Source organism: Nyctereutes procyonoides, unplaced genomic scaffold, assembly GCF_905146905.1.
Source record: "Nyctereutes procyonoides isolate TBG_1078 unplaced genomic scaffold, NYPRO_anot_genome, whole genome shotgun sequence".
In the NCBI taxonomy this organism is placed as follows: domain Eukaryota; kingdom Metazoa; phylum Chordata; class Mammalia; order Carnivora; family Canidae; genus Nyctereutes; species Nyctereutes procyonoides.
The window spans coordinates 870,211-892,148 of NW_026575041.1; the positions used below are offsets into that span (position 1 = coordinate 870,211).

The 21,938-nt window shown below is 41.1% G+C and overlaps 1 protein-coding gene across 5 annotated transcripts in view; it reads left to right on the plus strand.

The window, feature by feature from the left end:
• The first annotated feature begins 3,238 nt into the window (after positions 1 to 3,238).
• NUP98 (nucleoporin 98 and 96 precursor) overlaps positions 3,239 to 21,938 on the plus strand; it is a 129,416-nt gene continuing 110,716 nt past the window's right edge. For all 5 annotated transcript variants that reach the window (XM_055320512.1, XM_055320508.1, XM_055320509.1 and 2 more), the window contains exons 1-4: positions 3,239 to 3,381; positions 16,510 to 16,613; positions 20,332 to 20,433; positions 20,538 to 20,714. In XM_055320512.1, coding sequence (XP_055176487.1) covers positions 16,538 to 16,613; positions 20,332 to 20,433; positions 20,538 to 20,714 — 355 coding nt within the window. In that variant the 5' untranslated portion in view covers positions 3,239 to 3,381; positions 16,510 to 16,537. The remainder of the gene's footprint in view (positions 3,382 to 16,509; positions 16,614 to 20,331; positions 20,434 to 20,537; positions 20,715 to 21,938) is intronic.

Sequence of the window (21,938 nt, forward strand, 5' to 3'; positions counted from 1 at the left end):
AACTAAAATTAAAAAAAAAAGAATAAAGGAAAGAAACAGAAATGGAAAAGATTGGACAAATTAGAAAATGCTAGATAAAATCCTGAATATACCAGTAAATTCTTTAAATGCAATAGACTAAATGCTCTAGTTCAATGTCAAATGTATTCACACAAGATTTATGAAAATCTAATTGTATGTTATTTATAAACATTATCCTTCCTTATCAAGTTGTAGGAAAAGAGGAAGGAAATCAACATTTACTAGGTACTTACTGTGTGTCAAACATGTGCCCAGTTCTTTGCAAATTCCCTTAGTTGACCTTTACAACCACCTTACAACATGGGAATTTTTGTGCCCATTTTATAGATAAGGGAAGTGGGTCACAGAACAGTTAAATATTTGTGCAAGGTCTAAAAAGTAGCAAGACATACTTAGCTGTTTAACTCCAAATCTGACACTCTTTCCAATGTACCACTTAAGAAATCTAGACCATCACTCTGAAAGACAAAGTCTCTTGCTCTTCCCTGATTTTGTAGTTTTTATGAGTCCTGTCTCCTCCCTGAGGACCAATGTTTCAAAGCTGCATAGGGTGAGCTCTCACAGCATGTATGTGAGAGACTGGAGGGTTCCTAGCACAGAGCTGGACTTTCCTTTGTTTTGTCTCTCTTGGCCAGAGCAGAGTGTTGAGCTTTGGACATCTCTGGGCTCCTGATGCCCAGGAGAGGGCTTGGTTCAGCAAACTTGTGAGCACGCACCAAATTCCTTTTCTTTAGAGGGGAAGAAGGAAGATGATGATAATCAAAAAGGCATTATGAGAATTAGGCAGAGTAAGAGTATATTGTATACAAAGTCCTTCCTAGGGCAGAAGTACCCAGGAATGATGAACTTAATAACCATATGCCTACCACAGTAAGCATATGCAGAGAAGTCTTTCTGCATAGAAATCATCAGAGTTATAGAACTTTCTCCTTGTGGCACCCCTCATCCAATGCCTCTCCCTCCAGTCTTCCTGCAAGTATGCACTATTAATGATCCTAGCTTCTGTATACACACTAGTACTTTGGACTGAATGTATTTACTTAAAACATACTTTTGAGCCCCATTTCTGTGTCAGAATCAGTGTCTTAGAATATTTAGAACGGAAATCCCTTGATTTTATTTATTTATTTATTTATTTATTTATTTATTTATTTATTTATTTATTTATTTTGAAAGAGTGTACACACATGCACATGAGCGGGGGAGGGTCGAGGGGGGCAGAGGAAGAGAGAATCTCAAGCAGGTTCAATGCTCAGCGTGGAGCCCTTCACAGGAGTCAATCTCATGACCCTGAGATCATGACTTGAGCTGAAATCAAGAGTCAGATGCTTACCTGGCTGAGTTACCCAAATGTCTCAGGAATTCCTTGACATTTTTAAAGAATAGGAATAATTATTTTACAGACAAGAAAACAGGGTCAGGTGTTAAGAAATTTGCCCAAATTCACACAGGTAATGAATGGTTGGACTCAGATTTAAACCCAGGGTTCCCTGACTTAAAAGTCTCACACTTCTATAAAAAAAAAAAAAAAAAAAAAAAAGTCTCACACTTCTACTACTATTCTGCTTAAGACAATAATTCACTCATTCATGCATCAAACATTTAATGTGGACCTACACTGTGAGCCTGGCCTTAGGGATACCAGAATAGTTGTGTTTTAGGACTGAAGGATGAGAAATCAAAGTTTCAGTAGGTCTTTGAGGAAGGTAAACTATCCAGGGAGAGCTAATGACTTTCTAATGTAGAACACAGGCAAGGGAGGGTAGAGGAAAGGAAGGAATGTTTGGATGCAGGAGTAGGGGGAAAGTGGCTGGAGTCAGATGTTTAAACTAGCTTTACTATTTGAACATCTATATATTTATTTTTTCCTTCCTTTGAATGCCAACTGAGCACCTACCAGATGTCTCCTATTCATTATCTTATTTCATCTTTACAACCATTCTGCTTCCTGATAAATTAGCCAATTATTTCTAATTCCTTGCTACCATGGAACACTCAGAGGGATTTAAATTCATCTACATTTGTGCAGAGCCCATTTCAGTCTTGTATTGATGTTCCAGGAGAAGGTGGTGGTGGAGAGTAGTCTGAATAGGTTTTGCTTTCTGAGCACAGTCCCTGCTATTCTGTGTCAGGACTCTCAGTTACTAGGTCTGGTTTCTAGAACATGCTCAACATTTCCCCTTGTAATACTTCTGTTTTGGACTAGGCCAGGGTGGGGAAGGGAAACCTTTATGAATAAAATGCCGCTGTGACCTTAAAGAGCCTGGGCACAGAAGACAGAAAAGTAAATAATAGGATACAAAGTGACAAAGCTGTAGCAGAGGCCTGCCCAACCAAGCATTAGCCCAACACTCTGAGACAGATCTGGGAATGTATCCCAGAGAAGGCGGGAACATTTGAACCAGGCCTTTAAGAATAAATAAGAGCTCCTAAAGTGCAGGTGGTTAAGAAGTTCCAAGAATACTCATTTGTAACATATCCTATCCTGAGCCATTCCCTTAGGGCATGCTCATAGCGTCTATTCTGGGGATTCAGAGAGGAAAAGGTTGTGACGGGGCCGGCATAGGTTGGGAAACCAGGAGGCCAGGTTTTGGGGCCTCAGAGCAGCTGCAGGCAAGCTATGCGGAGAGACAGACCTCCCAGGAGGGCCCTCCAGCTCCGCACGTGGTCTGGCCAGGAAGTACGGGCAGGACTACGGGGAAGCCTTCCCATCACCGCCCGCGGACTGGGGCAACGAAAGGGTAGAATAGTTACCATGCCATCCTGGAGCCTCCCCTCTGATTGGCCCGAGCTTCCGCAGCCTGACTGTCTCGGCTCCAAGGCGGGGGGCGGAGCCTCGGTATAGCGTCACCACCCTTCTCCCGCACCCCGCCCAGGGCACACCAACGCAGCCACTCACAAGCCCGCCTCGAGGGGGCCTTGTGTGACGTCACGACTCGCCCAAGCCAATCGCGGCAGAGGGGGGGGCGGGACTCCATGTCCCTCCCACCGTCCCTCCCCTTTCCTCCCCGTAACTCCTCCCGTCCCTCCTCTGCCCCGTCGCTCCTTCTCCCGAAGACCGCCCTCACGTTCGGTTTCAAAAGACCAGTTGCCCAATGAGTCGCAGGGCGGGCCAAGAGTGGCGGTGGCGTCTGCCAATGCGCAGACAGCGAGGGCGGAGCGCCCGCGGCGAGCCTGTGACGGTAGGCGGCGTGTGACGCAGTCGGGCCCTCTGCGCGCTGCGCCCGAAGCGGCGGTCGGTGGCGGTGGTGGTATCGGCGGCGACGGTTTCGTGGCGGCCGCGCGCTGCTCCCCGAGCGGCGGGTGGCGGACGGGCCTAGGCCTTCCCTCCTGGCACTTCCCTTCCCCCACCGCCCCGCGGTAAGTCGAGAGCCCGGGCGGTGGCGGCCCCGGACCGACAGGCTCCTCCTCCCCTCTGGGCGGGCGGGTGCGCGGGGCGTCCCAGGCCCTCCGCGCCGAAGTCTCGCGCCCCGGCGCGCACCTTCTGCCCCGAGGGAGGGGGCGGGGCCCGCAACCCGCGGCCCGCGGCCCCGCGGCCCCGAGGCCCGGCTCTGCGGGCGCTGGGAGGGGACCGAGATCGCGGGAGCCAGGGCCCCGGGGTCTCCCGTGGCAGCCCGCCTCGGGGAGCGTCCACGTATCTGGTGGTTCTCATTCATTTGCCTGGCGGTGATTAGGTGGGCGGGCCCTTTGCGGGGGCCGCGTCTTAGGACCCTGAATAGGATCTCCCCAGCGCTTGGTTGACGGTCGTTCGGGACGGGCTTTAATTTGCCTTGACGTCTCCACGGGGGAAATGTGCAGCCCGGCGTTTCGGATGGGTGGGTCGGGAGTTTGTTAAGCTTTTTAACACAAAATCTGAGAATTAAGATCGATCTAGTGGAGTAAAAGGTTATTTTCTGCCCTCCCACGTGTTTCGTGTAAAGCTAGAGGAGGAGAAAGGTGGGATTTCTGGATTACTGTAGCTTTGGGGAACCTTGGAAATTAAGCCAATCCCCCTATCGTACATCACTTGCGAGTTTTATAGGTGGAGGAACTGAGGTCCAAAGAAGGGACAGGATTAGGATTAGCCTGTACCAGATCCGCCTCAGTCTAGACATTTTTCTACTGTATCACTCCTCCTGGGTGTTCCATCCTCCTATTATTGAAGGTTCAATTCGGAACCTTTGGGGGGAGGGGGGTGGGGGTGGGGGCTTCGGTATTTAGAAGCAACCTTCAACAGCGTTTCTGCGTGGTTACCAGTTCTGTTCGTGTTAAGGCAGAAACTTCATCTGCGGGACCCTAACCTAAACCATGAGAATTAAAAAGTTGGGTAAGGAATGTCGGTGATGTAAATGTATTGGAAACGAATGGGTAAGACTCCCATGCCTGGCTAATTTCCTATTCCAAATCTGAAATTATTTGTGTCAGCTGCTGGGGACTCAGGAGACAGAATCCAGTTAGTGACTCATAAGAGTTTTGGAATAGAAAGCAGAAAGTACAGACAAGACTTAGATAGGCAGCGGTAATTTTGTAGTTCTTGTACCTTGGAATTTATGGCTCCTTCCTGGTACAGAATTCAAAGTATTGTAGTGGGAAAAGGTGAGGAAATGAAACCTCTCTTTGGAAGAAGAAACTAACTGGAAGAAAAGAGATCCCCTGTGACGACAGTCTTAGAAATTCAGCTTGTTCACTGGGAGACAGGTGATATGTTCACTTGATGGAAGAAGTTAGGAGATTTAAAAAACAAAACCAGAACTCGGACAATTTGCAGGTACTGGGAAATAGTTTGACAGAATTTTTTTTTTTTTTTTGACTCTTCATTAAGATTTGAGGAGCTTGAGCTAAAAGTTGCCACTTTGGTCTGTTCACACTGGTCATATCGTCACTTTGTTCTTGTTTAGATGACAAAGCAAAAACTGAAAACTAGTGTGTAAGAGCAGAAGAGAACGGTAGTCTAGACACAGAAATGTGAAGAGTATATTTTCTGTGACATTTTCTCAGTTCAAGCATCACCCTCTTCTGGGAAGCCTTTCCTGGCATTCTGTCTCCAGCAAGCTTCCATAACACTTATTTGATACTTCTATTTATAGCACACATCATTTTGTATTTTAGCTGTTTATCTTATTAGACTGTGGTAAAATATTTTTATCTTTTTAAAAAAAATGTTTATTTATTTTAGAGAGGTGGAAAGAGAGAGGGAGGGAGAGGGAGAATCCAAGCAGACTCCCTGCTGGTGTGGAGCCTGACTTGGGGCTCAAGCTCACAAACCTGAAATAATGACCTGAGCGAAATCAAGAGTTAGATGCTTAACTGAGTCACCCAGGCACCCATTTCTTCTCTTTGTATTCAGATTGCTTGCCACCTAATAGGCGTCCAGTGTTTACTTGAAGGGATAAACAAATAGGGAGCAGCTAAACCTAAAAATTGTCTATTAAAAGACTGATTATTTGTGTGTTCCTGAAATATGGGGCCTAGATAAGAGGACTCATACCGTTCATATGTTTCGTGGTACTTTGGTACCTGACTTTATTCATGTATACTAGTTCCTGGATAGTTGAAATCAAGCTATTAGGGAACCAAATTAACAGCTCGGAAGAAATTGAGTATATTATTTTATTGTGATATTTTTATTGTAGTAATTAACCTAGGAAGTAAGGGTTAGTACTAATGTTTAATTTCCAACAGAGTGCACATCTGTGATTATGCCGTTTGTTGAAAGGTTAGGGGCGGTCTAAGACATTTTTGGAGATTTAACAATATAGATATTAGAGTTAAGGTACCTAAACATTGTTTCTTAAGAATTTGGTGCGTTTCTTTGGGTTTGGAATTCAGCCTAAGTATTTGGCATAGCATGTCTCTACAGAAGATTTTTCAGCCTCTGCACTGTTATCATTTTGGGCCAGGTAATTCCTTTTGTCTCACAGCTATGTTGTTGTTTTTGTTTGTTTGTTTTTTGTTTTTTTTAAATTTTTATTTGTTTATGATAGTCACAGAAAGAGAGAGAGACAGAGACACAGGCAGAGGGAGAAGCAGGCTCCATGCACCGGGAGCCCAATGTGGGATTCGATCCTGGGTCTCCAGGATCGCGCCCTGGGCCAAAGGCAGGCGCCAAACCGCTGCGCCACCCAGGGATCCCTCAAAGCTATGTTTTGAATTGTAGGGTGTTTAGCAGCATTCCCCACCTTTACCCATTAAATATCCATAACACCTCCTCCCGGAGTTGTAATAATTTGGAAGGTCTTCAAACATTGTCAGATGTCCACTGGGAGGCAGAATTGCCCTGATTGAGAGATGACTGCTTTTGAGAAAACATTGCCTACCAGTCTTTCATTAAATCATACCTTTATCTTGCCTGGTGTATGCTTGTCAAGTCAGCTAATAAATTGTGTCTTGTTAAAGTGTCCTTGAAAAACCCTTAAATTGTAAAAATCTGATATCAGGAAGCTGAAAAACTGAGAGTCGCTTTCTTTATTTCTGGTAGCCTCCCTTTCTCTGTGATAGAAATCAAGGTTTTGTTTGAAAGGGGATAGGCCATTGGGAAAATCAAGCAATATCTATTTCTCTTTTCGTGGAAGAGAGCAACAAGAGCTTGTAGTTGAATTGATGTAGTTAAATGTGGTGCTGTGAGATTCCATTATCTTTCCATTTCACTGAGACAGTTGATGTCATATGAATATGCATTGATTGGAAGTCTTGTCCCATTGTACTGTCACTGAGAATTGTCATATTGAAGAGTTTGTACTTAATATAAACTGTAATTCAGTTTGTACATAATTGGAATTTTGTAGTAGAGAAATAAAAATTATTAAGATATAGCTCTAATTAGCTAAGTCTGATACTAAGCCTGTGGGTTATAGGGTAAATTGGAAGATGTGAAACGAGTCCAGCAGATGAATTAGAGGGAGGCTATAGCAACAGTCTAGTATAGCAGTTGTCAACATTTGAAGTTTTGGGATTGCTTTATACTTTAAAAAATTATTGAAGATTCCAGACAGCTTTTGTTAAATGGGTTATATCTACTCATATTTACTGTACTAGCGATTAAAGTTTTAAAGATTCATTGACTTAAAAAAATAAACTGATTTGTTAATGTAACAATTTTATGAAAAATTACTAAAAAAGTTTTAGTGACAAGGCTGGTGGTGTTCTACTTGTTTGTAAATCTCTCTGATGTCTGGCTTACGGGAAGACCACTGGATTTGCAGATCTTTTGCATTCAGACAAAAGATAAGTGGTAAGTTGTTTTGGTTGAAGTATGTGAAGAAAATCCAGTTTCATACAGATGAGTAGATGGAAAAGAGGAATGTTTCAGTAACTTTTTCAAATAATTATAAATATTACCCTTGGACACTACAAATTATTCTAAAGAGTTGTTGCAATATGGAATCTGAAGCCACATTATTGATTTTAGTACACTGTTATATTAAAATTCATTGGTTTGTCTTGCACTTTTTTTTTTTTTTTAAGATTTTATTTATTAATTTGAGAGAGAGGGCAGAGACAGGCAGAGAGAGAAGCAGGCTCCATGCAGGGAGCCCAATGTGGAACTCAATCCCGGGACTCCAGGATCACACCCTGAACTGAAGGCAGGAACTCAACTGCTGAGCCACCCAGGCATCCCTGTCTTGCACTTTTTTTTTTTTTTTTTTTTATGATAGTCACACAGAATGAGAGAGAGAGGCAGAAACATAGGCAGAGGGAGAAGCAGGCTCCATGCACCGGGAGCCTGACGTGGGATTCGATCCTGGGTCTCCAGGATCGCACCCTGGGCCAAAGGCAGGCGCTAAACCGCTGCGCCACCCAGGGATCCCCCTGTCTTGCACTTTGAATGGATATTTATTCATACATGATTTTATGATATCATACATTGGTTATTTAGAAATCATTAGTTCTCTGGGTTATGTAGTTCTTTCAAATGTTGACAAATTATACAGTTGTTAACATTTCCACCCATCTTAAGATCTGGGAAGTTGACAAGCTCGTAGTAGCAGACACAATTCTAATTTTCAAATCTGAATAAACCATAGTTTGTCATTTATTCTCTAAAGTAAAAATGTTCCATGAAAAAAATCACCTGGTTCAGCTTTCTACTAGGGTAATCACAAGGTGTTTTTCTTTGAGATAGCCCTTGTATTTCCGTATACAGAAGTGCTTTTGAGTATTTCCCATTTCATTTCAAAGAATAATCAGAATATTAAAAAAAATGTGTACTGAAATGTCAAGAATACAGTCGGTAATTTTTACTGCTTCATCAAAGACATTCAAGTGAAGGTATATTTTTTGTGTATGCTGTGTGTGGCAGTGAAGAATTCAGTGACTGTTTTACAGTTTCGGTCATTGTCCTGATTCATACTCAGGCTCCATCAGTTTTTTTTTTTTTATAGTAGAAGAAATTTTTTTTTAATTTTTATTTATTTTATGATAGTCACACAGAGAGAGAGAGAGAGAGAGGCAGAGACATAGGCAGAGGGAGAAGCAGGCTCCATGCTCCGGGAGCCCGATGTGGGATTCGATCCGGGGTCTCCAGAATCGCGCCCTGGGCCAAAGGCAGGCGCCAAACCGCTGCGCCACCCAGGGATCCCAGGCTCCATCAGTTTTATACACAATTGCTTTTGCACTCCAGTGCTGAGGTTAGTACAGCTTTAAGGAAAAAAGGTAAATAATGTCTTAGTATTATTATGAAAATAGTTTTGACTTCATGGACACCCTGGAAGAGGTCTCAAGGACTTTTAGGGGCCTTCAGACCTCGTTTTCAGAATCTCTGATCTAGGAAAGACAATGATTTTTCACATTAGTTTGTACAACTCTAAGCTTTGAAAGCGTTCAGCTAGTAGTTTTCTACTACACCTGTTCCTCTTTACTTCAGCCAGAGCAGCTTCTGCTTATGTCTGTTTTATGTATTTGGTTCCATGACTAAAAATAATTGAAAACCACTAATCAAGGGAAGAAAGAATTGGCTGAATTAGGACTCTTTGTTCAGGAAAGAAACAATTCATCCTTCATGAATGCATGTTGTACTCATCACTTCAAACCTTAGATGCTTCCACATGCTCATTTAACATAGAGACTTCTGATATCTAGACATCTAACCTTTCTTGGTGGTTTAAGCTTCTTAAGAAATAGGTAAATGGATTTGTAGATTAAAGGTGACTTGTTGGGAATGACTCTAGGGGTGAGAAACATGGAAGAAGATGAATGATCAGAGTGACTTCTGTGTGTGGAGGGGTGTGTGTTTTTGTTTACAGTGGTATTTTATTTTTGTATTAAATGGTCAGTAGAAGACATTGAAGTATTGGGAAATAATCTTATGTATGGTGTTCTAGCTATATTTTGTGCAGTCAAGGCCTAGAGTGAGGGGAAATTAATTTACATTTTTCTAACTAAAAATATTGTAAAAATATTTGTTGAAAAGCTAAACAAAAACCTGCTTTTGGATGTAGAAATTACTTTAAAAAATTAAAAATCTTGAAAAAAAAACCAACCCACTTTTGAGGAGCTCTAGTTTGAGGCATCTTTGTCCTTCATTGTAGGTGGGATGATCCCTATTGTTCAATTGTAAACGTGGAGGTCTAAGAGGTTGAATATGTGACTAGTACAGCTACAGTAGCAAATGGCAATGTTTTTAAAATTCATTTTTAACTTTTTGAGTTAATTTTAGATTTACAGAGAATTGGAAGTGGTGGAGAGTTTTAAATACAGATTTGTCTTACTGGGAAATCTGATGTACTCCTTCCACTCGTTCTGTCAAATGAAGGTTATGTTAAGGGGATGAAAATGTTACTCAGCATCGTGAGGAAAGAAGCTCTATTAGATAATAAAGATTGTTTTTTAGTGTATGTGCTGCTGAAGCAAGCACAATATAGATTGTTTTTAATTAATTTACACCCTAATGGAAGAAATTGAGCAAAATCCAGATACTTTTTACTAGAGTAGTAAGTAAACAGCTCATACACTCAAGTGGCAGGTATGACAACATATTGCATAACTAAAAGCAGCTGGGAGGCATTAGTTTACGTAATTGGGTTTGCAAAGGGGGAGGGGAAAGAGGGTGTGTTTTTATACTGATAAGAGTCTGAAGGGTCTGATCTGGGACAGTCTGTGAAATAGGTGAGGCTTGAACAGCAATTTTTATTTTTATTTTATTTTTTATTTTTGAGTAATCTCTGCACCCAGTGTGAGAGGCTCAAACTCACAACCCCAAGATCAAGAATCACATGCTCTACCCACTGAGTCAAGCGCCTTAGCAATGTTTATTTATTATTATTATTTTTAAGATTTTATTTTTTGATGTAATCGGTATACCCACCTTGGGGCTTGAATACAACCCCAAAAATCCAAGAGTCACACACTCCACTGACTGAGCCAGCCAGGTGTACCTGAACAGCAATTTTTAGAAAGAAAAACTGGACATAGTTTTTAGAGAGAGAAATGAATGTTCTAACAAAGGGAATTGCTTGATCTGGGATTGATCATAGGAAGGATACAGTAAAATGAGGATAGCAGGTGATTTTGCTGGGCTGTGATATTAGATGATTAAGACTAAGCTTACTTCTCAGAATTCTACCTAACTCTCCTATCCCTCCTCTCCTGGTCAAGGCAAAACTCAACAGTCATTTTTTCCATTCAATTTAACTATGGGTGATAATTCCTGCCTATTCTAGTATTTTGTGAAAATTAGACAAGAGGATATATAAAAAAGTACTTTGTAAACTGGGAAGTACTAGTTCATTCATCTAACAATTATTTATTGTTTTTGCTCTTTACTGAGTTTGATACAAAGGAACTCAGTGAAGTGGAAAGGAAAAATTGCTTCCCAGTTGTGTAACTTTCTGTTGTCAGAGAGCAGCAGCTTGCTTAGTCATTCAGATAGCACTTAAAATTGGCAATTGCTGGGTTGTTACCATGTTTCAGGGTCTGTCCACCACTTTGCTGGAAGAAAACTGGGTTTTGTCATTGTTCCCAAGAGTTCACGAAGCTCACAAAAGTTGTATATCAGTTTATTAAGCTTCATATGGGGCAGTGGGGTAATACTGGACAATGGTGTCTTATTAAGGCTACTTCTTTCTTGTATCTGACAGTCTGTTTTTTGTCTTTTGTGTTTTTTGTTTTTGTTTTTGTTTTTAGATTTTATCTATCTAGGGGTGCCTCTGTGGCTCAGTCAGTTGGGAGTCTGCCTTCAGCAGAGGTCATGATCATAGGTTCTTTGGATCGAGCCCTGCTTGGCAAGGGGCCTGCTTCTCCATCTCCCTCTGCCTACTGCTCTCCCTGCTTGTACTCTTTCTTTCTCTCAGATAAATAAAACCCTTTAAAAAAAAAAAAGATTTTATCTTCATTTGAGAGAGCAAAAGTCTGTGTAAGGTCAGGAGGGGCAGAGGGAGACAGAGAAGCAGACTCCCTGCTGAGCAGAAAGCTGGATGGCTCAATCCCAGGACCCTGAGGTCACCACTTGAGCCACAAGTGGCCCTTCTTGTTTCTGACAGTCTGAATTATTAATTAGAAGATTGAGCACAGGGGCATCTGGGTAGCTCAGTCAGTTATAAGGCCTGACTTGATTTGGTCTCAGCTCAGGTCTTGATCTCAGGGTCATGAGTTCAAGCCCTGTTGGGCTCCACTCTGGATGTGGAGCCCACTTAAAAAAAAGATCAGCACAAAGAATGAAGTACATTTTTTAAGGGCATTGTCTCTTTTTGAATAGGACTATTTCATTTTAATTTTTCTTTCTAAAAATGTCATCAAAAAAATTGTGATGAGTATAAGTACATTCATCCATAAAGAAAGTGGTTAATCTTTCCAGGAAAGTTCATCTAGGCCACATAAATTGTCAGTCCATAAAGAGCAAGCAATTATCCTTCTGATGACTAGAACTGTCGTGTTTGCCAGAGAAGTGTCTCTTTCCCCTGATAGTGCTGGATTAATATGCCAAATTTTGGTTTTATAGCTTCCTTATTTATAGTGAATGCAAAGTCATTTTTCCCATTAGTTGGCAGTGTTCTTTCTCTAGGAGCTCTAGGTGCTGTACACATAGCTAATAGTCAAAAGTAGCTTTATGATCATGCCTCAATTTCACCATCTGTAAAATAGGGACTAAAAATACCTGCCTCTTTGGATTCTTGGGAGGTTTATATGAGATAATTTGTAAAATGTACTTAGGCATTGCCTGGGACATAGTGAAAGTTAAAATGTTAGCTAGTATTTCAGTTTGGGCAAGGTTAATATATTTGAAAGGATAAAGACTTGAATGTGTGCAATGCCTTTAAATGTTTTTTTTTATTGCCTTTAAATTTGAATAGATTTAGAAGTTCCACACATAGCAATCTCTAGGATTACTTCTCCCCCCATTTTTTTAAGAGAAAGGGAGAGCACAGCTGTGAGTGGGGGAAGGGCAGAGGCAAAGGAAGAGAGAGAATCACAAGCAGGCTCTATGTGAGCAGGCTCCATGCTCAGCATGGAGCCAACTCAGGGCCCAATCTCACAACTCCCAAGATCGTGACCTGAGCCGAAATCAAGTATCACATGCTCTACCAAACTGAGCTAGCCAGGTGCCCATACTTTTTTTTTTTTCCCAATGGAAAAATAGAGTTAATACAGATACCTGCATTCTCTAGATCTTTTGTTGCTGCTGTTAATAGAAGAAATAAACATGATAGAAAAGTTTGGGTCCTCCAAATTCTTTGCCCCGTGTCTCATTTACCTTATTTCTCCAGAGGCAAGCACTTTCATATATTTTTCTAGTCTCCCTCTTTACTCTTACTATGTGTATACATATCCATAAATAACAGTGTATTGTCTTTTCTATTTGACGTAATCTGCCAAATGTATCTTTTTGCAATTTGCTTTTTTTTTCATTTTCATTCTTTTGCTTGAAATAACTCTCAAGGGTAACTTTGTCCAAATGTTCTGGTGGTGTCCTCATCTTGATACCATATCCTGTGTACATATGTAGCAGAGTGCTCTGGTTTGCTTGTTTAGCTGGATAATTTAAAGTTAGTGACACCTACCTATGAACTGATAAGTACATTTATGAATGCTTACCATATGAGGGGAGCTGGGCTTTGGTGTTAAAATATTAAGGCCAGATAGGATAGGTATACAAATGCCATTTTTACCTGTGCACTGTATTTATCTGGTGCTCTTTTCTTTTCTTTTCTTTTCTTTTTTAAGGTTTTATTTATTTATGAGAGAGAGAGAGAGAGGCGCAGAGACACAGGCAGAGGGAGAAGCAGGCTCCATGCAGAGAGCCTGACATGGGACTCGATCCCGGGACTCCAGGATCATGCCCTGGGCTGCAGGCGGCACTAAACCTCTGCGCCACCGGGGCTGCCCACAGCCTGTGTTTAAAAAAACACACTAGTGGAGGTGCCTGGGTGGCTCATTCGGTTAGGCTTCTGCTTTCTGCTTGGGTTATGATCTCGGGGTCCTAGGATCGAGCCCTGCATCAGGCTCTCTGTTCACTGGGGAGTCTTGTGCTCTCTTTCTCTCTCTCAGATAATACAATCTCTTAAAAAACACACATTAGTGGTAATTGTCATTAATTTAGAAAAGGAGTACACTTGACCTTCAGACAACAAGGATTTGAACTGCACATGTCCATGTACATATGGAATTGTTTCAGTAAATATGGTACAGTACTATAAATGTTTTCTCTTTTTTATGACCTTTCTTTTTTTAATATTTTATTTATTTATTTATGAGGGACAAAGAGAGAGAGGCAGAGACACAGGCAGAGGGAGAAGCAGGCTCCTCACAGGGAGCCCGATGTGGGACTTGATCCCGGGTCTTCAGGATCACGCCTTGGACTGAAGGCGGCGCTAAACTGCTGAGCCACCAGGGCTGCCCTAAAAGCCCAATTTGTAGTACACTTTGTGACACCTGTTAAATTGGCAAGGCAGGAAACTTCAGATCTCATTACTAAGAGAAATGGCGATTACATGAAATAGAGCCTCTGGTTCCAAGAAAAGCCTTTTGAAATACAAATGTTTACACCCCATCCATTTCTAGAATGGGGTCTGAAAGGATTGTATTTTGAAAAATTTGCTGAACTACTGGTTTCAATGAGCTTTGTTTAATTGGAATTCTTAAATTCTTGGATGTTGGGATAAAGAACTGTGTGTTGGAATTTTTTTTCCTAGAGGAGTCTAGGGGACGGAATGTTGATTTTTGTAAAACCATTAGGTATTTAGGGACATCTTCATGTTTTCCAAAGTTGCACAAAAAGTTTTGTTTATTAGAATAACTATAAGTATTAAAGGGACACCAGGACATTGTGGGGAGCACCTCTCAGTGTTGTATTTAATTCTGTTATATGAATGAGGTATCATTTTACTAGAAGAAAAAACTGTTCCATCATGTGTATATAATAGAAAAATCATCCTACCTGTCACAAAGTCCAAATAAGCATGATTGGCTATTTTCTGAGACTTTAGGTTAAAAATACGTAGTTTACTCAGTATTTTCTTGTCTCCTGGCTGATAAGTGGTAGTGGATATCATAAGTTTAAGGAAAATTTATCAGAGGGACAGTGTTTACTTTTTTTTTTTTTAAGATTTTTATTTATCCATTCATGAAAGACACATACACAGAGAGGGGCACAGAGACACAGGCAGAGGGAGAAGCAGGCTGCATCCAGAGATTCTGACATGGGACTCGATCCCAGGTCTCCAGGATCATGCCCTGGGCTGAAGGTGGCGCGAAACCCCTGAGTCACCGGGGCTGCCCCAGTGTTTACTTTTGAATAGACTATACCTTTAACTTGTTTTTTATGCAGATCTGGGAGAGGGAAGCCAAACTTCTCTTTTGTACTTGTTGGAACACTTTGGTCCAACTCATTAGGTGCATAGTTTGGATACTGGAACGGAATCATTCATATGAGGTGGGGGATTTTCACTAAAAATTTTCTTTAATGTTCCCAAAGATAGATAAGTAGGGGACCAGAAAGATGGTCTTAAGAAGTAGTCTCAGAGAGCGTCAGGGCACCAGCATCTCTGGGATTTGGAGATGGGATGCATAATTTAAAGAACATTTTTTTTTAAGATGTTATGTATTTATTTGAGAGAGAGAGAGAGCCCAGCCTGCATGAATGAGGGAGGGAGGGGGAGGGAGCAGGAGAAGGAGAGAGGGAGAAGCAGACTCCCACTTAGCAGGGAGCCCCATGCAGGGCTCAGGCTCAGACCCAGGACCCTGGACCCTGATAACCATGACATGAGCTGAAGGCAGACACTTAACCAAGCCACCCAGGCACCACAAAGAACATTTACTATTACAGCATTTTATATACCAAAAAAAAAAAAGAGGGCAAAAAAACTTTACAGTGCAAACTACAGAAAATAAAGCCTGATAGGGATCCCTGGGTGGCGCAGCGGTTTGGCGCCTGCCTTGGCCCAGGGCGCGATCCTGGAGACCCGGGATCGGATCCCACGTCGGGCTCCCAGTGCATGGAGCCTGCTTCTCCCTCTGCCTGTGTCTCTGCCTCTCTCTCTCTCTCTGTGACTATCATAAATAAATAAATTAAAAAAAAAAAAAAGCCTGATGAAAATTTTAACTTCTCAGGTGGTTGTGATACGAGAGTATCATGGTAATTTTTAATGGTTATTGTGCATAACCTCCTAGATTGTCATAGTGGACCAGAAATCTTCATTAAAAGGGAACTTTATTTTTTATTTTTTTTTTAGATTTTATTTATTTATTCATAGAGAGAATATTTATTTATTCATAGAGAGAAAGAAAGAGAGGCAGAGACAGAAGCAGGCACCATGCAGAGAGCCTGATGTGGGACTCGATCCAGGATTACGCCCTGGGCTACAGGCGGTGCTAAACCACTGTGCCACTGGGGCTGCCCAAAAGGGAACTTTAAAAAAAAGAAAAAAGAAAAAAGGTCAAAAAACATTGTTTTTTTTTTTTTAAATTTTATTTTAATTTTTTTTTGCCACCCCTTGAAAGAGTGTTTTTTTTTTTTTTTTTTAAAGATTTTATTCATTTATTCATGAGAGACACAGAGAGAGAGAGAGACACAGGCAGAAGGAGAAGCAGGCTCCATTGCAGGGAGCCCGACGTGGGACTCGATCCCAGTCTCCAGGATCACACCCTGGACTGAAGGTGGCGCTAAACCACTGAGCCACCCAGGGATCCCAAAAAACATTGTTTTTAAAGGGAAGATTGTTGATGGGATCTGAAGTTTAACCTCACATTATTGTACTAATAATTCAGCCCAATTTTATTTTATTTTTTTTAAAGATATTTAAGAGAGTGTGCCCATGGGCAGAGGGAGAGGCATTAGAAGAGGGGGAAGCAGGAGGGAGCCCAATTAATGCAGGGCTGGATCTCAGGACCATGACCTGAGCCAAAGGCCAATGCTTAACCCTTAGCTCAATTTTAGAAAATCTTCTATCATACAGAGTTTTAGGATATTGAATGTGAACATTATGCTATAGTTTGGATAAATTTGTAAAATACATTTTTTTGAAAGAATTATGTTGTATTCTGTGGTCTTTAAAAGGTGATAATTTTTTCTTTCAGCTTTCTGAAGCAAAGACTCATTTTGAAGATGTTTAATAAGTCATTTGGAACACCCTTTGGGGGTGGCACTGGTGGCTTTGGCACAACTTCAACATTTGGACAGAGTAAGTTTTACAAAGAACAAAAGAAGGGAAAAAACTTAAGCTATTCTAATTAAGAACAAATCCATTCTGATGGCTGAAATAAACACAAGGAATATCAAGTGCTGGCAAAGGTGGGGAGAAAAAGGAACCCTTCCTTGCCCACTCTTGGTGGGGATGTAAAATGGTGCAGCCACTGTGAAAAACAGTATGGAGTTTCCTCAAAAAATTAAAAATAGAATTGCCCGATTATCCAGCAACTGCACTACTAAGTATTTTACCCAAAGAATACCAAAACACTAACTAGTGTGCATAGGAGTGCACTAAGATATGTGCACCCCTATGTTTATTGCAGCATTATTTGCAGTAGCCAAGATATGGGAACAATCCCAAGTTTTCATAGATTGATGAATTGATAAAGAATATGTGATATACACACGCGCGCACACGCGCATGTAAAGTGGAATATTCAGCCACAAAAAAAGAATGAGCTCTTGCCATTTGTAGCAACATGGATGAGCCTAGAGGGTATAATGCTAAGTGAAGTAAGTCAGAGAAAGACAAATACCATATGATTCCTCTCATGTGGAATTTAAGAAACAAAACAAATGAACAAAGAAAAAAGAGGCTAAAACACAGACTTTTAAATATAGAGTCCGAAACTAATGAAACTGTAATGAATGTAACACCATGTGTTAATTATACTTGAATAAATATTTTAAAAAACAAATCATTCTGATTGCTTTAGATAGGAATTTTTTTTTTTTTTTTTTTTAGGATTTTATTCATGAGAGACACAGAGAGAGAGAAACACACACAGGCAGAGGGAAAAGCAGGCTCCATGCAGGGAGCCTGACGTGGGACTCAATCCTGAGACTCCAGGATCACACCCTGGGCTGAAGGCAGTGCTAAACCGCTGAGCCACCGGGGCTGCCCAGGAATTTTATTCATACTTTGGTCTTATAACAAGTTCTCTGATAAATGACCAGATAAGATCTTGTTAGAAATTTCTAAGACAATAGAAATAAGTTCTGAGTTTTCATGGTTTTTTGATCATTCATAGAAGGTCCTTGAATTTTTTTTTTTTTGAGAGCGAGCAAGAGTGAGCATTTTTTTTTTAATTTTTTAAAAAATTTATTTATGATAGTCACACACAGAGAGATAGAGAGGCAGAGACACAGGCAGAGGGAGAAGCAGGCTCCATGCACCGGGAGCCCGATGTGGGATTCGATCCCGGGTCTCCAGGATCGCACCCTGGGCCAAAGGCAGGTGCCAAACCACTGCGCCACCCAGGGATCCCAAGAGTGAGCATTCATATGAGCCAGGGGGGGTTGGTTAAGGAGACTGGCAGAGGGAAAGAGAAAATTTTTTTTAAAGAATTGATGTATTTGAGAGAGAGCATAAGCTGGAAGTGGGGGTGGGGGGGGCGTGGTGGGACAGTGGGGGGAGGGCAGAGGGAGAGGGAGAAGTAGACTTCTCATTGAGCAGTGAGCCTGACAAGGGGCTCTATCCTAGGACCCTGAGATCATGACCTGAGCCGAAGGCAAATGCTTAACCTATTGAGCCACCCAGGTGCCCCTTCTTATCCTCTTCTTTTTTTTTTAAATAGGCTCCACACCCAATATGGGGCTTGAACTCATGACCCTGAGACCAAGAGTCACATGATCTACCAACTGAGCTAGCTAGGTGGCCCCCCCAAATCTTTTTATTAATTGGTTCTTATAGCAAAAAGTTAGTGTGTTAATGATTTTTATTTTTTTATTTTTTATTTTTTTTTGTGTTAATGATTTTTAGACCAGGAAATAATCTCTTTATATTGTAGTAAAAAAATGCAGTTATTGAATAACTGCTGTGAGATTTGTTCTGAATAATACATGACATTCAGAAATAAAACCGTTAAAATGCCGAGATCCCTAATACCCACCAGCCCTCCTAAGATCCACTTCCCTTTCTACTCAGTATTGTACATGATACTAGTTGCCTGTAGCAATGCTTATTAATTCACATTTAAACTTATAGTTTAAAATTTTATACTTAGACAAAAGTAAAAAGAATGGTATAATGAACTCATGTACTTATCTCTCAGCTTCAGCAATCACCATTTTCCCAGTCTTGTTTTTATCCTTCTCTCTTTAGGGGAAGAGTATTTGAATAGAGTATTTTAATGCAAATCCCCAGAAACTTTTTTTTTTTAATGATTTTATTTATGTATTCATGAGAGACCCAGAGAGAGAGGCAGAGACATAGGCAAAGGGACATAGGCAGAGACATAGGCAGAGGGTCCTTGATCCCAGGACCCTGGGATTACGCCCTGAGCTGAAGGCAGATGCTCAACCTCTGAGTCACCCAGGCGTCCCCAGAAACTTTCTCCTAACTGGTGGGGATGTTTTAAAAGTGTAACTTCCAAACTTCCTTAATTATATGTAATAAAAAAAATACAATAGAGGAAATTTTTTTCTTTTTTTTTAATATTTATTTATTCATGAGAGAGAGAGGAGAGAGAGAGAGAGAGAGAGAGAGAGGGGCACAGGCAGAGGGAGAAGCAGGCTCCATGCAGGGAGCCTGACGTGGGACTGGATTCCAGGTCTCCAGGATCAGGCCCTAGGCTAAAAAGGGGGCGCCAAACTGCTGAGCCACCCGGGCTGCCCATTTTTTTTTTTTTTTCCAACTCTCTTCTGACCTTTTTACTTTTCTTTTAAGGATTTTAGAAAAATTATTTATTGGGGGGAGAGAGCACGTACAAGCATGAATGAGGGGAGGGGCAGATTCCCCACTGAGCAGGGAGCTCAGTGCAGGGCCACGCTCTTGACCCAGGGATCATGATCTGGGGTTAAGCAGACATTTAAGCAACTGAGCGACCCAGGCACCCTACCCTGCTTTTGACTTCTTAAAATACTGTGTACATCTAGGTCCTTGGCTTTTTAACAAACAGTGCCCGTTATAATCACTTGTGGAATTGTTTTTTTGTTTTTTTTTTTAAGAACATCTTTTCTTTCATAGAACTATGGAACTAGCATCTTGGTTGGAACCTCAGCATGTATATTTTGAAAAACCTTCCCAAGTCATTCTGATGCGTTCCTCTAAAAAAGAACCATTCATCCCATTGACTGTGGAATGCATGATGCCTGGAAAGAACTTAACACTTTCATTTTTTAAAATTAAATTTATTTATTCATTCATTCATTCATTCATTCATTCATTTATTTATTTATGAGAGACACAGAGAGAGAGAGGCAGAGACATAGGCAGAGGGAGAAGCAGGCTCCATGCAGGAAGCCCGATGTGGGACTCAATCCCAGGACCCCAGGATCACGCCTTGAGCCAAAGGCAGACGCTCAACTGCTGAGCCACCCAGGCATCCCTTTAATTTTTTTTTTTTAATTTAAATTCAATTTGCCAACATAGAGTAAAACACCCAGTGCTCATCTCAGGTGCCTTCCTAACACTAATTTTGATTACTTTATTTTTGACTGTAGCTCAGATCACTAGTTATCTTGGCACACCTTTTTTTTTTTTTTTAATCCTGTCAACACCTCTTTTGTTTTTTTCACCTGGATCAATGAATAAAATGTCTGGCACAATTTTAACTCTATAATTTGTAGTCTGATGGAATTTTGAGAAAGTCGTTTTCAGATTAGACCTGTGATCCTATTCAAACACAGAATGTTAGGAAATACTAAAATCCTTTTCATCAGGTCACCTGATTTAGATTTTATTTTGACCTTGGATTTTGCTTTTTCAGACACTGGGTTTGGCACTACTAGCGGAGGGGCATTTGGAACATCTGCATTTGGTTCTAGCAACAATACTGGAGGCCTCTTTGGAAATTCACAGACCAAACCAGGTAGGGGTTTTACTCGCGATTACAGTTGGTTTGTTCATAGCTGGTATAGGGCTTCACTTCCAATCCATCTATTTAATTGTTTTTTCCTCTTTCCATCTCCCCAGGAGGATTATTTGGTACTAATTCATTTAGTCAGCCAGCTACTTCCACAAGCACTGGCTTTGGGTTTGGCACATCAACAGGAACATCAAATAGCTTGTTTGGAACTGCAAGTACAGGGACCAGTCTCTTCTCATCCCAAAACAATGCCTTTGCACAAAATAAACCAACTGGCTTTGGAAGTAAGTAGGAGGACATCATTGGACTTCTGCATGCAACAATTTGATTTGCTTATTGAATGCATTCTTTCTTCTTTTCCTGTGTTCCTTTATCTCCTTTTTCTACCAGACGGCAAAAACATTCAAAATGTATTGAAAAGTATAATAGGCTGGAAAGATTACCTCTCCAAGAGTGGAAATCTGAGAAGCACTAGTATTTTAAGGGGATATGCAGAGGAAGAGGCCCCTGATATAGAATGACCAGAGATTGGGTGAAAAGCCAGGTCACAGTAATGTCTTAGGTGTTAGGAGAATTTCAAGGAGAAATGCATGTGGTCAGCCATATTGTACTTCAAGGGCACCTTCTTGCCTCTGATTCACATTGGGTACAAGACACTTTTAAAGCAGGAATGAAAAAAAAAAAAAAGCAGGAATGACAGATACTGAATGTGACATGGTTACTCTTCCACTCCATATCTATCCTTATCCATGGGAGATGTTTTGTTGTTTTATTTAAGTGGGCTCCACACCTAGTGGAGGGCTTGCACCTACAACCCTGAGATCAAGACCTGAGCTGAAGCCAAGAGTCAGATGCTTAACTGACTAAGTGACCCAGGTGCCCCCATGGCAGATGTTTTTAACTGATGGTTTCTTTCTCTTTTAAGTCTAAATGTGGCCTGAGGTGCTTCTTCAGACAGTACATTGAGATAACCACTACTAGCTAAATAGATATGCTGTGTGTTTTGATGCATTCCCAGTGCAAAAGTATAGCAGAATGAAAAGTCAGCCAGCTATCAATATTTCACAAAGGGAAAGTTGTGGCAGTATTAAAGTATTTTAACCACGACAATATAAAATGCAATTTAAAGTGCTAATTCAAAAGCACTTGAATTAGTTTACTTGAAACCATACATTAGGACATGTTTTTAGAAAAGAAATAGTTTGTCAGTGAGAAATCACATTCCCCTTAAATTGGTAATTAAGGTGTCACTATTAAATATTGGCAGATAACCTTATTTCTTTTTTTTTTTTTTAAAGATTTTATTTATTCATTCATGATAGAGAGAGGCAGAGACACAGGCAGAGGGAGAAGCAGGCTCCATGCCGGGAGCCTGACACGGGACTCGATCCCGGGACTCCAGGATCACGCCCTGGACCAAAGGCAGGCACGAAACCAGTGAGCCACCCAAGGATCCCCTGATAACCTTATTTCTTACTGATATTTCTGCACCTATGTATAACTTCTTG